The sequence below is a fragment of the Coturnix japonica genome, chromosome 2 (assembly GCF_054131305.1).
Source record: "Coturnix japonica strain WE chromosome 2, WE-NBRP24, whole genome shotgun sequence".
Classification (NCBI taxonomy): domain Eukaryota; kingdom Metazoa; phylum Chordata; class Aves; order Galliformes; family Phasianidae; genus Coturnix; species Coturnix japonica.
Genome location: NC_140664.1, coordinates 113,096,494 through 113,114,997, shown reverse-complemented (window position 1 = coordinate 113,114,997; position 18,504 = coordinate 113,096,494). Strand labels below are relative to the sequence as shown.

Here is an 18,504-nt window from a genome sequence, read left to right as displayed (position 1 = left end):
TAAACTGAATAATTTTCTGCTTTTACATCAGATTTTTTTTTAAAATAATGTGCTGAATTACTAATGACCTTCTCATTCAACCACAAGCTACATCTTTGCAAAATACATTTATGTTTGCTGTTTGTCTGTGGTAAAATATTTCCACATCTTTAGTTATCAGGTTATATCTGTTTTTACATCTGTTGGGTACTGGGCAACGATAAATTCAATTGATGCCTAAAAATAGAGTAAAACTCTACTTGGTCTACAAGTTTAGCTAACTGATAAGTGTTTGTAGAATGTTTGTGTAAAAGAAAATATTCCAAGCAAAACATTATTATTACTTAAGTTACAGACTGTTTCAGTGTTGGAAAATGAAGAAGAATGCTTGGAAAAAGAAATTATGTATAAAATTTGTATATTAGTGCCAAGAAATCATATACATGATTTAGAAGTCTTGAAGGTCTAACAATTTGCATTTCTGGCAATCTTTTCTGGAAAATATTGATTCTTCTTTGAAATTTATCAAGGTAGAATTTGAATTCTACCTTTGCCAACTCATTTTAATTTCCTTAGATCTATGTTTTATTTTAAAATATTTTGTGTTTATGTAATGGCTGGATTTTTTATTTATGTAGAAAACTAGCAGAATGATTCCTCTCAGTTGACTTAAATTTCTATTTAATACTGTGGGTGGAATTTTTCCCCTTAATTATGGATGTATTTTCCCCCTTAATTGCTTTCAACAATTGATCCTGGATGTTGTAGTTTTGTATTTTAGATATACTCCTAACCATGCAAATGGTGGTGATACAGGAGCTTAATAATTATAGATTTTAATGCATTCTTAAGGACTGATAAGGCTTTCAACTAGTGTTCAAAATCTGCTTGCCTTAGTTTTGTAAGTTCTGTGATCTTCAATGACTTTTGTATTCCTGGAGCACACAGAGTGGGCCAGGTCAAAGAACCAGCTGGCAAGTATTTTATTTACCAGTATGTTGGATGAAATGATCTAAACAAAACATAACAGTTTTGAGCTTTTTAGATAAAAGCAAGTTTAAAAACAAACAAACAAAACAACAACAAAAAAAGCCCTTGAAAATGTTGGTGTTATTTTTTTGTTGTTGTTGTTTTTGTAAAGTAATAGTTTTATTATTATTTTACATGTTTGCAGTCACGGGCATGACTGATTACTTTTCTGTGGTGCCAAAAAGCGTTACATGAAGTTTTCCTATTTGCATGCAAATGTATGATTTTATTCCTGAGCAAAGATTATTCTGTTTTGCCAGTAGCAATGTTGACAACCAGACAACTTCCATCATACTGTCAGTGAAGTTTTACATTCTTCTTTCTTTCCTTCCTTCCTCCTTTTTGTATGTAGTCTGATATTATACACCAGAGTGTATTTGAATTGATTCACACTGAAGATAGACCTGAATTTCAGCGTCAGCTACACTGGGCATTAAATCCTGCCCAGTCTGCAGATTCTGGACCAAGTGTGCAAGGTGAGAGCACAGCTAACTTTCATGTTTGCTTATCAGATTAATTTTCTAATTTGTATGAGTGAAGGAAGGAATAATGACTTTTATATTTACTCGAATTTTATGGATATTTCAGCCAACAGTATAAAAGCACTCTTTTTGCATTTTAAGTAAGCACTACTATTTATAACACAGCATCACAAACATACTAATTTTGCTCTACACTGAATTACTTTAATTTGGAGCGAGAATGACTGAATATCTCATTTGATTTACTTACCATGGGAAGTAGTAAAGCAGTTAATCCTACATTTTTGTGTTGCAAACAGTGAGGATTGGGCGATTGCGGGAAGTTGTGGTGTTTTGTTTTTTTTCTTCTTTGAGGCATAACTGGGCATGAACGTACTTAATCACTCTATGAATGGGAATCTGATTTTTCTGCAATAGTGTTCTCCCTTTTACATTTGCTATTCCTGATAACAGCTAACAACACCAAATTTATTAGCTTAAGATGGCCAGCAAACAATCGACTGTGACAGATTCTTAAAGCACTTTAGGCTGGTATATGCATTTCATGACTAATACTAGTTAAAGTGTTATGGTGCTATGGAGTAGTGCTTTCCTGGTTGTGGAAAACTTTTGCTAATCCACCTCTGTTACTATGCTACATGCGCTACTATGTAAATCACTGCTTCTCTTGGGAATGAAAGATGATACAAATGAGCCTTTATGACCAAGAATTATGTAGAATCATAGAATCACCCAGGTTGGAAAAAACCTTGAAGATGATCAAGTCAACCGCAGATGTATATAGGTTTTAGATTGCCAAATGCTATCATGACTGATCCTTATGTGACTTGCAATATTGGGAAACCATTGAGGAAGATTATGTTGCATCCAGATCAGAACAGAGATGTATCTACATGCCATATGATAAGTGTTAGTCTGCCTGATAATGGCGACTAACTGTTGAGACAATTGTAATACCTCATTTTGCACAACAGTTGTTTAAATATATATGTTACTATTTGATTATAGTTTTTTTTATCCAGAAAAAAATTTGTTGTTTTAATAAATCAAGAGTTTCAAATTGCTTTAAGAATGGTTAACGATTACCCATTTGCTGCTTTATAGTTGAGAAAGGTCACAATTTGACAGAGAAATCTTAAAAACAAACAAACAAAAACAACAATAACAACAACAACAACAACAAAAACACCAAAAAATCCCCAGCTGATGTTGTTTGTTTGGCACACAGCGCAGCATATTTTAGTTTCTTGTTTGGTGGACAATGCTTATATTATCAGTACACTAAATCCAATGGAAACCTTCTGTGCAATTAATTAATATTGCAGTTTAGTGTGGGAAACAGCTGCTGCCACTCAGAAGTTATGTTTTTATGTGGTGGTATTCTATTTACCTCAGTGTGAAAAGGTGGCGTTTGAATACTGTGATACCAGGCTGAATTGGCATCAGATTTTACTGAGCAATAGAAGTATTGCAAATGCTGAGCAGGATTACAAACAATAGTATGTTTTGTACCTTGTGTTACTAGCTTATTAAAAGCTGCTGAATTATTTTCATGCCTCAAATAGTGCAAAGTGTTTGGATGTTGAGGATTTTTAGACTGAATTTAGATTCATAACAAAGGATAAATGCAGTGATCATAAGGATCCACCCATTTTTGTAAATTTTAATCTGCTTCCTTTTAAATGCATCCAGCAAACATTATGTAGATATTTATAGATATGTTATAATTGGGCTCAGGCTTAATCATGGATTCCTGTCTGGGAACTAATTATGCTCCAGTTAGCCTAGACTGGTCGCTTCTCAGTGCTCTGGTATGCTGCTAGACCACGGGTTTCCTCATCTGTTTCTGGGCTTCCCAGACACTCTTTCCAGCCCTTGATCAGAGAAGCTTGCAAGATTCAGATTTTTTTTCAGTCCTAAATATCTGCTTCAGGGCATCAGCTTTCTCAAAGGGGCTGTAGTCTTTCTGCCTTACTAGCTGGCTCTTTTCTCAGTTGTAGTTCATCCTGCAGGAGTAAAATTCTGACAATAACAAAGGGAGACAAATATTAAGAATACTTGGAAGAAAAGATATTTTTGGGGCTTACTTCATGCTGATACTTGAAATATCAGTGCTGATAAGTGCAGTGCATTAACTATTGAGAGAAAAACTTAACTAATGTGTTTACAGAGATTCTCAAGGGGGTCAGAGTTGGTATTTTTGAAAAATGAGCTGAAATTTATAGACCGTTTCTTGTCCCTTTTTCATTATCCTTGCTTCTTTGGAGCGCATCTGACTCATTTCAGCACCTCTTGGAGAAACAATTCCTCAGATAAAAAAAAAAAGTGTTGAAAATTCTCACTTGCAATTAAGCAATTAAAAAAGAAAAAATGAAACATAAAAAATATCTGCATCAGTAGGGTATAAGGAAGTGAGTTTGCTTTACCTGCTGAGAGCTGCCCATGTGACAGAGGAATTTGGTGGGTTTTTTTGTTGTTTTCCCAATATCAAAGTTAGGAGGCAACCAACCTGAATCTGAAATCTGAATGTCCTTATCTGTAGGATCAGCTCAGCTCATAATAATGGCTTTGGCCAACATACCATTCTATTGATGGCTGTAATTCCACAGCTTCCTCTTCATATGCTTTATCCACTATCATCAACAAGACTCTTTTTTTTTCCTCTATAACTTGATGTCTGTTCATTAAAAATTGAGCTTTCACAGTAATTATTCTAAGAAAAAAATGGAGTCTCCTAGTGCTGTTGTCTGGTGAGCTGGGTGACTCGGCATTCCTGTTAGTTCTATACATCCTTTAGTTTGCAAGGCCTCTTGCTTGAGCATGTCAACAGTGTCATGTGTCTCCAATTCAGTCCCTTGAGTTAACAAGAGATTAAACTGAACGGGCAGTTAGTCGTGAGGGATCTGTCATTGTACCAAAAACGTAGCCTGTCTGTAAGCTTTTCCAGCTGCCCAAAAGACAGAATTGTGTTTCAGAGAGCATAGTTTGGTGGGTGAGCAAGTGGCGTACAATCTCTGATTCTATCTCAAAGTCTAGAAGGTCAATTCAGGATCTTTCCGCAGTAGTGGTGTTTCTACATGCATGGTAAACAGTTCTCTCAGAGCCTGTGGGCTAATTTAAAGATCACAGAGATATAGCATTCTTAAAGCAATGCTTAACACTGTGTGTTTTTTTCTTTTTTTTTTCTTAAATTTTAAATGTTTATGAATTACTCAAGAATGAGCTTTTTAAAAACGTTTTTAATTTTAATATGTATTGTAAACAAGGTTGCTTTGCTAAATTTGCTTTGAGTGGACTTGCTCTGGTGTCTCTATGTGGCTTCATGCAGAACATATGTATTCTATCAGTAGTTTATTGATCTACCTTCTGTTTCTACTTTATATTCCAAATGTTTAAGTCTGTTTCCTAAATGCCACTTGGCAGCACATGCTTACCCTAAAGTGGCAGAAGACTTATCAGGTTGTTAATCTTAGTGGTTAATCACGTAATTGTGTCTATTATTATTATTATTATTATTATTATTACTACTATTATTTTAAGCAGAAGAATTCCAGATTCTGGAGCTTTGGAATAGTCACTATGATGTTTTGTTGATTGGCACCACCCAGAAGAAATATTTTCACTGTTTAGTTGTGAAATACTACTAATTTTATTTTATTTTATTTTTTGGCATCTAGTACAAAAGGTGCTCTGATTGATTTATTGTAGTAATTTTCTAAAGTTGCCTCTTCATTTATTGCTCCCAACAGCTTTCATCTGAGTGTCTGGAGAGCAATGGCTTCACAACTTTTGAAAAGCTCTACTGAGCTTTTGAATAATCAGTTCTTAAGAGTTACTGCTACTGAATGCCTGCTTCACTGTGGAAGATCTACCATTATAGCAATGGGTCTATATTCTCTGGCAGATCTGCTCTCTGCATCTGATTCAGGATCTAGGTTGCCAATTAAAATAATGTGGGGTTTTGTTTGTTTTCTGGGTTTTTAATTTTAAATTGTATGCAGTTTTAAAATACTGTAACCTTTAAAGTGTAGTCCAGTTAGAACTGATACATAACCTAGTGCTGTAATTGATACAAGTTCTGAGGATGTTTCCAGTTTACATTGTTCTTGCTCAGGTCATGACCTAAAGCTTTGTTTATGAGGCGGAAGATGATTTGTTATAGATAGCCTTCACTAGGTGTTCTTCTAAAAATAATCCTTATAAATAATCCTTTCCTGTAGGAGATAATGGCTTTTCACAGCCAGCAAACTATTATAACCCAGACCAACTTCCTCCAGAGAATTCTTCCTTTATGGAAAGGAATTTCATCTGCAGATTACGATGTCTCCTGGATAACTCATCTGGGTTTCTGGTGAGTTTGGAGTTATGTAAAAGCTTCCACATGTGCTAGAATCTACATTGTGCCTACAACATGTATATCAACCTTATTTTAGTTACTGTTGATATGTGAGGGTTTGACCTAGTATATTTCAGTTAGTGGCACTAAATAACAAATAAAGACTGTATTTCTGGGTTCCCATTTAAAATGTTGCAACTAAGGACAAATTTTCTCATTTCTCATGGCTTAGAATCATATAATCGTAGAATGACATGTTGGAAAGGACCTACAGGATCATCTAGTCCAACCATTCTTCCATTACCATTACTACAACAAACTGCTAAACCGTATCTTGTAGCTCCTCATCTTTTGGTACAATATGGCTTAGTTTTTTATCTAAAGTATGAGTAATTTTTTGTGGAACACTGTATAGTTTGTGGATTACAAACCACCACAAAGATTATTTCAGTTGAGTATCTTGAACTGAAAGAAATTATAGAGTTACAGTAATCAACAGAACTACAGTTTTCCTTTACTGCACTTGCTCTTTCTTTTTTCTGCATAAGCTTTGTTTTCAATACTGTGGATTTTAAAATAAATATTTAGTATGAGTTTAGGATCATAGTGACTTTGTACAAATAAAATTGTTTATATAAGATTTTTGCAGTTGTACATAATTGCATATAATATGCTAATGACTGAGATAAAAGAAAAGTTACATTCGTTGCACATATCTATCATACCATATTCATTAGAAATTTAAAATTCCCAAAGGACATTTGCTTTCCTATGTATATATTTCACCAAACACCCTTTTTGCTAGTTCTTTTTCCAGTAAGTATATTAATTCATATATCTTTAAGTAGTATGTTAAGAGAAATAACAACAGTACTCCTTATTTACTATGTAACTTCAGTCTATGCTGTGCTACAAATCTTTAATCTAATGAGTCTCAAAATCACCTAAGTATATATTTTACTTAGTAACAAAGATATCTGCATCTTAAATATCTCCAACCTCTAACAATTTCCTTTTCATAATTCTAAGGCTATGAATTTTCAAGGACGATTAAAGTTTCTCCATGGTCAAAACAAGAAAGGGAAGGATGGTGCTGCATTGTCCCCTCAGCTGGCATTGTTTGCAGTAGCTACTCCTCTACAACCACCTTCCATCCTTGAGATACGGACTAAGAACTTCATCTTCAGAACAAAACACAAACTGGATTTCACACCTACTGGCTGTGATGCAAAGTAAGTAAATTATTCAGCGTAGCATTCCCCTGTTTGCTGATGAGTTTCAAATATGGGTTTAAAGTGTAAAGCTAGTTAATATTTCAGTCAATACTGAGTTAGAATCCTATGGTTTTTCTTTTCAGCTCTGATAGTACATAGAGAAGTAAAGTTTACTTGTTGTGCGTTCTGGAATGGTTCATCTGGTTGAAGTCTGGTTTTAGAAATGATAGAACAAGTGTTTCTTTTTTGCTCTGGATATTCAGATAGATGTGAAATGCAGTTGAGATGTTGCTCACTACAAATTAAGTCCATTTTTTGTACCATGACTTTAACCTGGTTCCAAACACTACTTTTTTTCCTTTTTGAAAACTGGTAAAGCTATTTCATTGCTGGATTATCACAAGGTAACTGTGTATCAGCATAGCACAAAGCCCTCTAAGCTGTTTCCTTATGTAAAAGAAAAGTCTTTCCATATTTCCTCCTTCTATTTTTGACTGATAATTAAGAATTTTCAGAGTCATTTCTGGTGGGATATTTTGTATGCCTCATACTTAGGGGATAACTTAGAGCTGAATTATTCAATATTATTTGCACTGATAAATCAATATATGAGTTCTCTAAATGAGACTTGCTAACAAAGTGTTAACCTTTTAATTTTCTCTCTTTTTATTTTCATTATACATCATTGGAAGCCTTCAATTTTTGTCATGTTTTATACTTCAGTTATCGTTCCTTTTCTTATTTTTTGCATTCCTTTCTACCTTTGGATCACCACACATCCCATTTCCTACTCTTTATTATTTCATTTTTTTCTACATCTTTCTTTGCATCTCATTGCACTCTCACAGTTTTAAAGTTCTCCATCTCCCTGATCTGCAATAAAGTATTGCATTTTATTCATTTTCAGTCCAGACAGCTATTGCCTGTACTTCTGTGACATGCATCTTGGAAAGCTTAAATACAAGTCCATGGCCCCAAACTATTCAGTAACAAAAGTATGTAGTTCAGAGATGCACTTTACTTTTCAATAATTTTGGAAAACTACAAATAATAAACTCTACAAACAGTTTTGAATAATTAAATGTAGGCCTCTGCTTAATACTCTGTGCAAGAAGTAAAAATAGGTAAATGCTGTGAGATGAGACCTAGTAAAAAGTGTATTTCATTGAAACAAATGGGAGCTGGCTGTTGTAAAAGTATATGGTGAGCAGTACAGTCATTTGTTCAAAAGTTTGGGATTTAGGAGTCTAGCTGAACTGTAAGATACATCTTTTTTTAATGATCTAACAATTTTGCAAACCTGTTTCTAGTCACTGAAGCCAACTGGTAAAAGTTTTATGATTTGTTAACTGCATTTTTTATTAGAACACTCATGTTTCTGCATACAACTGATATTGCAGTGAAATGTAGGTAACATTTACGTCTAAAATGTTCTAGCCATAATTATCTTGCCTGGCATTTGTTCAGTGAGATGGTTCATCAGCAATGTTGCAATCTTTTGTTGTTACCTTTCAGAGGAAAGATTGTCTTGGGATACACTGAAGCAGAGCTGTGTATGAGAGGAACAGGATACCAGTTCGTTCATGCAGCTGATATGCTTTATTGTGCTGAAAATCATGTCCGAAGTAAGCTCCATTCATTAAGAAAGGCTATGAAAAATCAAGTCGTATTCACAGTAAAAAATGCAATGAAGTACTATTGACTTCTGTCATCATTTTACGTGATATTTTGCGCTTTGTAAGAAGTTCTACTCAGTGAAAAGATATATTTAATATCCCTATCTAGAGCCTTTTTTGGTTGTAAATTTCAGTTTCTGTCACATCTTGCTTTTTTCCTTTTCTGCTCACCCTGATTTCTGCTATTTAGCAAGTTCGTTTGGGTGAAGGGAGTATTTCAAAGATTTCTTTCTTGTTAGGAAATAATACATTTTATTTCGATAGATGTATGATCTTTGTGATGAATTAATTTCTGAATTAGTGTTCTAGTGTCTTATAAATTGATAAATAACTATTTGGCGGACTTCTTTATTTTGTTGTTAGGTATTTGTTTTTGGAAGGTATAAAAAATGTCTTCAGGAGATTTTGTTGCTTTTTCTCCTAGAAAACTGTTTTGTTTCTTTAGTCCCCTTGTATTCAGGATGTTGTTGCCTGTATGTTGTGGATATCTTACAACTACTTGTAATTTTGGCTTTTGTTGCTTTTATTTTACCAGTAATTTAAAACAGACAAAGTGATTGATTGTCCTGTTGCACTAGAAGTACATTACTAGTGCTTTACAGAAATGGGTGACTGAGGATTTGAAATTGTGCTTTGCTCTGCAGAGTGGGATTACTTTTGTGACAAGCCCGATTTTCCTATTTTACTTCACTTGACAGTAAACAGTATGTTTACTCTTTAACTCTAGTGATGAAGACAGGTGAGAGTGGAATGACTGTCTTCAGGCTTCTAACCAAAGAAAATCGGTGGGCCTGGGTACAGGCAAATGCACGTCTTGTCTATAAAAATGGAAGACCGGATTACATCATTGCCACGCAAAGACCTCTTACGTGAGTCATCATTTTATAAAGCAATGTTCTTCAGAAACTGAACATTTTTCATTGATCTTGTTCACATTCAGAAAGTAGGTCTTCACTTTTAAGTAAGTGTCCTTTAAACCTGGAACTCTGAAAAGAAATCCTCCTTATTTCCTAACAAACACTGGAAAGAATTTTGGTATTTCAGCACTTGTAAGACTTAGTTCTTGTTTATGTAGGAAATCTTTGATGTTTTTATTTCATGTAAATAGCAAGAGTAATACAAGTACCAAGTTATTCCATCTAAGGTACTTTTAATTCAGAATTCCCATTAGTAAAGATCAAAAAACTCAGCAGTAGTTACATGGAGGAAACAGCAAAAAATATATATGAAGAACTTTTGGTTGATGAATTGAATGCAGTATAGTAAAGAATTTAGGATTATAGGTAAAATAATTTTTCTGGAAGAGTTTGTAAAATGATGAAAATTAATGCTTTGTTGTTGAAGTATTCATTTACTTGTCAGGAAAAACACAGCAAATGGAAAAAGGCCACTTGCGTTCATTTCAGCTACTAATGCACAGAAAATGGTGTTTGCTATCTAGATTTAATTACAAATGTAATATGTAAAGGTCATATTACAGTCATAAGCTCCTTATTTCATAATCTCCCTTTTGGCTCACTGAGTCAAGTTGAGCTGGAATAGCTAGGAATTTGAAAAATGTCTCCCAATAGAATAATTTGTTTATTTTTTTATATTAATTCCAAGGGACAAAAAGTTTACTGTAACTGTTGAGTGCTGCAGTATTATGATAGATATATGATGTATTTTCAGAGATGAAGAAGGAGCAGAACATCTGCGGAAGCGTAACATGAAGTTGCCCTTCATGTTTGCTACTGGTGAGGCTGTGTTATATGAGGTAACCTTCCCCATGTCCAGCTTATCAGATGCCTCTCAGCCAAGGAGTAAAACCACCACAGGAAAAGGAGGCAAAACTACGTTACACAGGGATTCTGTGGATCCAAACTCCCTTCTAGGTGCCATGTTAAGGCAAGATGAGTCTGTGTATCTCTGTCCTCCAGCATCACACAAACTTTCCTTTGAGCGGAACTTCTTTACAGACAGCAGGGGTGAACTGGGCGGTGTTGTTAGCAGTGACTGGACAGATAGTCTCCTGCCTACTGGAAGTCACAGTATTCTCAAGCAGGAACTAATGGAGTGTTCTCAGGACAGTAATGTGCCACTTCCTGAAGACAGTGCCGCACTCTTTCAAGATAACAAAACAAATGATTTGTACAGCATCATGAAAAGTCTGGGTATTGACTTTGAAGATCTGAAGTGTATTCAGCAGGATGAGGAGTTTTTTAAAACTGAATTATCTGGTATGGATGATATTGGGGACATCGACATAACTGATGAAATCCTGACTTATGTGCAGGATTCTTTAAATAAGTCAGACTTCTTATATTCGGGCTCTAACCAGCAGCAGCCCCTGGTCCAGAATGCCGGTTGCTTGGTACAGCAAGAATTAGATCAGCATCAAATTCATCAGCAACAGAAACAGCTCATGGAGCAGCAGCAACAACAGCAACAGCTCTGTCAGAAAATGAAACATATGCAAGTCAATGGGATGTTCACAAATTGGAGCTCTGGCACCAGCATGCCTCTTTGCTCACAGCAGCAGCCCCAGCAATACACGTTCCCTGGCATGCAAGCTGCTTCTGCTGAGTTTCCTTACAAATCAGAAGTAAACACTTCACCTTATGCATGTAGGCAAGAATTTGTTCCTTACAAGCAACCCACAACAATGATGCCACAGCTTTCTAACTTTTCCCAAATGGATTTCCCTGTAGCAGGTCTTGACAGATCAGCCTATTCTGCTTCTTCCAACTTGGAGGATTTTCTCAGTTGTTTGCAACAGGTCCCTGAGAATCTCGACTGTGGGATAAACTCGGAGTCGGTTATGCTAACCCCCCAAACATGTTATGCAGGTGCCGTTTCTATGTACCAGTGCACACAAGAAGCACAGCCAAACTGCATGGATCAAATGCAATATGATCCCATGATGGCAAATCAGCAAACATTGCTAAACAAGGTAAGGTAAACAGTATTGTCACGTTGCTTGTGTTTTGAATCACATTTTTAGTTGTTTGGGATGGCTGCTGGGATGCAGGGTTTGTTATAATTGAGTCGCTGAGTTTGAAGCTGGTGGGTTATCATTGAGTGAATGTCCTTTTATTTTTTCATGAGTCTGAACTGAGTTGCATTTGATCAAGTTTTTATATATACATATCTGCATCCTGGTAGCTCTCTTTCATACTAGTGAACTGGTCTGAATGGTCATTTTCACAGAGGGAGCAAAGGAGAAGCAGGTTGGTCAAAACCTTGGAATTTATTTGTGTACATTTTTAGGGTACAGTTGTTAAGGCAGTTCGGGATTTTTTGCATAGCCATCGTTGAGGTCTTTTAATTTATAGCCTTCATTTCTGTTAACAGTGCTTGAGTACAGAGGTACAGTTCTTTTTTTTTTTTTTCTTTTTTTTCTTCTTTACTCCAATGAGTTTATGTGGTAAACTAGTGATCCTCCTGTAAATGCTTCTCCGTGTGTATAAGCATTTACTGAATTAAAATATTAATTGGTGTTTAACCTACACAAGCCTTCAGTGAGGAATGCAAGTAGAACGTACCCAGTTTTTTGGTATGCATAATACAAGTACAAAACATACAGTTCTTAAAACTGTTTAACTCGGGGAAAAAATATAATTACAGAATTACATAAATTTAGCTAAAACAGTTCAGAAAATGTCTAAGGGCTGAAATGTCATGAGAGTACTTTGAGAAGCTGCAGGCACAGGCTTGCACATCACTTGAGTGTTTGTTGCAGAGCTGTGGCCGCTGTTATTAATCCAAGATAGTGCTTGATAACAGGGATGCAAAGCATTTCCAGGATCATCTAAGTTCACCCTTCAAAAAAAAAAAGATTCTTTTCCTAAGAGCTATGCTGATATAACTCATAGGTTTTGATCAGCCAGTACCTAAACTATTCCAAGTTTGGCTAATGACGAAGACAGTAAATCTGACTAAGACAGCGTAAATACATTAAATTAATGCCTATTACTTTGTATTTGCTGTAATTCTGTACTGCTATAATAATGTTGCTTTTAACTTGGTTGTCGTAAAAACATGAACAAAGGCTACTTTAGTGAAAATTTAGTCTTAGAATGTTCAGTGGCTAATTCTGCTCATTGTGCTATAATGTACGCATGCTTTATGGATCTGGATAGCATTGCATAAGCAAATGCCTAATGAAAAATTGACAGTACCTTTCTGTATGTCATCTCCTGTTTACCTCTGAAGAAAACTGCTGAACATTTGTCCAGGTAGCTTAAAAGAGTCACACACTTCTTGACTAAGGAATTACTATTCTCCCTATGCTGTTTCTATTAGAGTGATCGTAGCCAGCTGACAGCTATCTCAGAGTCTTAATAGGTCCACAACTTAATTACAGATGGAGTGGTGGTGGTGGGGAAGAAGCTTCCTGTCCTAAAACAAATAGCATGGTCTTCTGCAACCCATACTGATACACACTGGTCAAATAAAACCAAACCAAAACAAAAAACCACCAAAAGAACCAAACCCACAAAAACAACAAAAGAAAAACAAAACAAAAAATCCCTACCATCTTGTGTATCCTTTTGTATCATACTGTACTTAGCTTTGACCTTTAGACTTATCTACCAGTTAACATTTCTTATGAACTGAGCACATGGTAAGACTCTGCATGTTGTTGAGCAATGTTTTAATACAAAGGAACTTTGGTTTTATTTTGCCTAGAAGTATTGTTGGGTGCAGGGAAAGATAACCCAATGTTTATATATGCTTGTATTACAGGGATATCAGAGGAGATAGTAGAACTTTAAAATAAGCAAACTCATAGGAACTAGTAAGTTAGAAGTATAGCTGCTGCTCTTGAAGTTGTAGTGTCGTGAAGCATCATCTGTACCAAAACCATGATTACAAATAATATCTTTTTATATATTGTTAGTAGGGAGAATATATCACTACAGATGATAATAAAGTAAATTAGGTTTGACTTTACTGGCTACTGGTAAATGCAGTAAAGTAGATGAGTAAGCAGATAGCAGGTGTCACTGTGTGAGCTGCAGCAGCACAGCCAGAGCAGGGCTGGGCGTACTGGGGGGCTGTCTGCCCTGCTGGTGTCACCTGCAGGCTGGACAGTGGGTGGCCTTCAGATGCACCAGGTTGCTGTCCTTTTGTCAGCCTCCTAACTCCCTCTGGTTTCTACACAAAAAGACAGTGGGATTAGAAAGTCTGTTTTGATCATCTGCCTTCACCTTCTGCCTAACTTGTAATTAACCCGTGGTACCAAAAGTAACTTTTTCTTTGAACTCATGCATTTGCATTAGGAAAATAGCCCATGTAGTCTCAATCATCGAAAAACTTTTAGTGGGCAGAAAGGCCTTTAAACTGATGTCTTGTTTAAGGTCAGTGTTCCTTTACTAAAAAGGAGAAAATATGGTAACATGCAGAGTTAGAAATTTTATTTTAATGATTGCGCTTCTCCTGTTAACGTTGGAGTAATCTTCTGATTTCAGAAGTTATCCTAGCTTATGTTATCCTATCTATCTTCGTGAGCATGTCATCTTGGATTTAAACTGTAATTCACGTCACTGTAGTCTGGTCATTAAGAATTTAAAAAAACAACTCTATGTTTTATCAAATTTCCATGTTTGCCCAGCAGGAAGAAAAGAACTTACCACAAAACCAGCCTATTTTGATAGATGAATGAGTGAATGTATACTGTATGTTTTAAGGAAAACTTTGAGTGAATGAATGAATACTCCCAAAGAGATGATGGAAATGTTTAAAATATTTTGGTTTATTTTCTTTGCATGATCGAATGGAGTATTTTATTGGTTTTTTTTGTTTTTGTTTTTTTTTTCCATAGCATGACAGGAAGCATTACATCAGATGGTTAAAATAATCCTATGAACAATTATGTCAAGACTGATGAAAACCATTCATTGCTCTTATTTGGTGTTGTCAGTATGAAGACCATTTGTTAGAAAGCCTACCCTGTGATAGCTCAGCCTGTGGGTTGAATACAGTACATTTCAGCGAACAAATATGACTGAATATGCATTCCTGGAAGAACTGTAAATCTAGATCCCACTGCAGACATGAAGCCATGTAAATAGGTTGCTTTTAAATGTAACAGCTGGATTTGGAATTTAGAAATACTCAGACTTTGCTTTCTACAAACAGAAATTATGTTATGTTTTAGAAAATGATAATATTTCTTTCCTTCAGCTGGAGCAAGACTCCATGACTTCAGCAAGGCTAGGCTTCACTGATGATTAAGCCCCTACTTTAATGCAAAGTTTTAAAGCCATTGATTGTATTTCAAGATGGGTTTATCCATTCTGTTCATTCAGGCAGATTCTAAAAAAATAAATGCATCAGTTTTCCATACTAACCATTTATCTTCTTTCTTTCTTTTTTTTTTTTTTTCCCCACCAGTTCCAAAATGGTTTCAATGGAGGAAATGTAAATGAAGCATATCCATCTCAGTTAGATGTGATAAGTAATTCACAGACTGCCACACATCTTCAACCTGTTCATCATCCAGCAGAGCCCAGATCCTTCCCAGATTTGGCATCTAGTGGATTTATGTAATTCAGATCTAGAGCTCCATCTGTGATTTTGTCTGGTTATCAGGCTGCTCTGAGGAAAAGCTTGATAAGTCTGTCTTTCAGCATCGGACTTCAACAGCTAAATTAGATTTTGAAAAACTGAGGTTGATTGCACTATGTACTGGTGGATATGTAATCCAAGACCCTATCTTTTTAGGGTGGCAGGTGGAATTAAAACTCTTGACTTAAAAGTATGCACGTGCTGTTTTCCATCAGACTGACTATGTCATTGTGGTATGGATTACATATGTACTAAAGATTATGTCATGCTATACAACATAAGATAAGGCAAATGGTTTTGTTATTTAGAAAAATAATTGGGCACTTTACAAATAGCATCATTGGCACAAGGAAGATAATTTCACACTTAGATTATTTCCAGACTTCATGTAAAATAAAATAAAAAATAAAATATAAAAAAATTAAAAGCTCTGAATTCATGAGAATCGAAAGCACTTAATTTAATGCATACTAAGCTCTTTAATCACTTATTTTATAAGTAAATCCTTTTGTTTTAAGTCTCCATTTCTAGCACTTTAATAGAAGGCTTAATACAAGGATATGATATGCAACTTCAGGTTTTCTATGAAACAGATTCCTTGCATTCCTCCTTTTTGTCAACCTTAAGTGCCTCACAGTTTAGCTACCTTGTTTCTGACAAGAGCTTATCTTAGCAAAACTCACTATAGATGTCATCCATATTCTGTGAACCTTTATCTAACATCTACAGTGCTACTGGTTGTATCCTTTTGTCCCCCCCAAAGACAATTTATTTAGAGTATGACTTAATTCTTTATCTATGGATTTGTTACGCTATGATCAGGAGCTATTAATGTTCTGAATTTAGTTCATCAAAAGAATTTTGGTTTGTTCTCTACTGCTTTTCTGCTTTCTTCAGGTAATACAGGGTATGTTAAAAAAGCAGATTTTGCTGATGGGGAAGAGCAGTTCCTCAGGATTAGTTTTAGATTATTAATGTTGAAAAACATGTGCCTTATCTTGTGTTAAAACACTCATAATGTTCTTTAGAAATAATACAAGGCTGCTCTATGCAAATACTTTCATTAAAATGGATATTGAAAAGATTTGCATTTTAAATAAGGGGGAAAGGAGTCTAGATAACAAGTGGTATTGACACTTCGGCCGCAGGTTTCAATGTTCATAGTGGGGAAGGGGTCAGTTTGGGTTTAAATTTTATTCCTAGCAACTTGCACTGCAACGGACTGAGAGGCTATTCTTTTAATGTATGTTGGATCCACTTTAAGAGCTTTGTGCAAAAACTGGGAAAGGAAACAAGAAGTCATTAGAGAAATTCTGCTTTTAATTGGTTTTCAGGAGGTTTAAAACAAACAAACAACAAAAAAACACCAACAAAGCATCATTTTGGTTTTTGGTTTTTGTTTTTTTCCCGAGAGAATTTTTAGACACCAATGTTTGGTGGAAAATAATAGTCTACATGAAAATACAGAAGTGTGTATATGTTCAAAATATTTCATACTCTTGCGTGTTGTATAGTTCATATATAATAAAATGTCTTTGTAAAATATTTTAAACCAGTTAATTTTAAATGTTACATCATTACATCTTAAGAATAATTTTATTACATTTGTTATATAGAATATAAAGTGGCAATGTAGCCAGCTTAAAGCAGGCAAAAGTAAATAGGCTCCCTCCAGATGGTTGTTAACGTTTAATACAAAGACAATCAATTTGAATTGGAATGCTTTCTTTGATGAAACATACTTTCTGTATGGGAGAGCATATCTTCCATTCTGGGATATTACATGCTAGGCCAAACTTAATTTAGTTACAGCTTCTCAGATGACTCACTTCAGTTCTTTTAAGTGAAATTACTATATATGAAAGGGACATTAAAGAGTCGGTTATTATTCAGGAAAAGCCCATAAAAAGATTGTGGGTTGTAATACAAGGTTGCTCTTTAAAAAACATACAAGCAGCAATGTTTCAGACTTTGTTTTCAGCACAAGATATCACTAACAGATTAGATTAACATAATTTGAGTTACTTGGTCACCCTGTCATTTTTTTATGCAAGATCTTGCTTTAAACCAATATATAAAATGTCTTCCATATCTAGTTAGTGTATCATGTTTTAATTTGAACTTGAAAATTAGAAGAAAATGCTGTAAGACAAGAAGGTTTAAAGGGATGATATGTTTTACAACTTACAAACCAGTATATATCCTCTTTATTACATTAGTTTAACCAAATACATGTTGTCCTATCACTAAGTGCCAAGGATGCAGTGCTACAATTGTGCTGCCCTACTTACTGTAAACAAATTAGTTGTTTGTATGAATATCAGCTTATTTTGTGCATTATCTTATGTGTGCAACATTGTCTGCATTAGTGCACTCTTGATCTGCACCAAACTGTACCTACAGTGCACAGGTGTTTCTAAATTGGATCTTAGTCCTTCAGGTCTGTTATAAGTAAGATATAACTCAGTGTTAGACAGTATTACTATCCATTTTTGTACAAGTTTTCCTAGCTCGTTTTTCTTTCCAGGTCTTATCTTTCATCTGCTACGCCTGCACATACCATGCAATACATCTTTTGCATTAAGGTATGATTTTGTAGTGCTGTTGCTGATCTTCAATAACGTTTGTAAGGCATAATATGTGGTAATAAAATAATCACTTGAATGTAGCGGAAATGTATGTTCTTTTACTGCAAAATGTTTGATTTCAGCAGTATATGAAAAGATACATTATGATGCAGTTACTAATATTTTTGGAAACTTGTCATCTAATAGTTAATGAAACTATTGTTATTTATGTCACTGTGGACTTTGCACTTCTGAATATTAGATGCAAATACAATGTACATATTTTAGAGTAATGAACAAGTGTGTATTAGCCCATGGAATTAGTATTTTCCTTTTATACTTGCATGAAAATGGGTTTATTAATAAACATTGTAAATAGTAAGCCACAATTAGCAGTTGAAAGGCTTCTATATTCGTTGCTTAGTGAACAGCAAATTTGCAGTTCTGGCAGGGTTAGACCTCTGCATCGATGTCGCAAAGAAATAAGGTAAGCATTTTCTGTTTTGAGATCGGTTGGTGACCAATTCATTGTTTATGTAATAAGTACGGATTTCTAAGTTATGAGAACAATTCACTTGATTTCTAATTACTGATATTACTCTTTAAGGTATGGTATGTTGACTTTGTGTGATAATCTTTTAAAATCAATTATAAATCTAAAGCAGATAT

The 18,504-nt window shown here is 35.0% G+C and overlaps 1 protein-coding gene across 2 annotated transcripts in view; it reads left to right on the top strand.

Moving 5' to 3' along the window:
• AHR (aryl hydrocarbon receptor) overlaps nt 1-18,224 on the top strand; it is a 58,058-nt gene extending 39,834 nt beyond the window's left edge. Inside the window, exons 3-9 of one of the 2 annotated variants that reach the window (XM_085536818.1) lie at nt 1,361-1,484; nt 5,711-5,841; nt 6,856-7,058; nt 8,556-8,665; nt 9,444-9,585; nt 10,388-11,648; nt 15,095-18,224. In XM_085536818.1, the coding sequence (XP_085392944.1) occupies nt 5,782-5,841; nt 6,856-7,058; nt 8,556-8,665; nt 9,444-9,585; nt 10,388-11,648; nt 15,095-15,250 (1,932 nt within the window). In that variant the 5' untranslated portion in view covers nt 1,361-1,484; nt 5,711-5,781 and the 3' untranslated portion in view covers nt 15,251-18,224. 2 annotated transcript variants of the gene reach the window in all.
• The last annotated feature ends 280 nt before the right edge of the window (nt 18,225-18,504 follow it).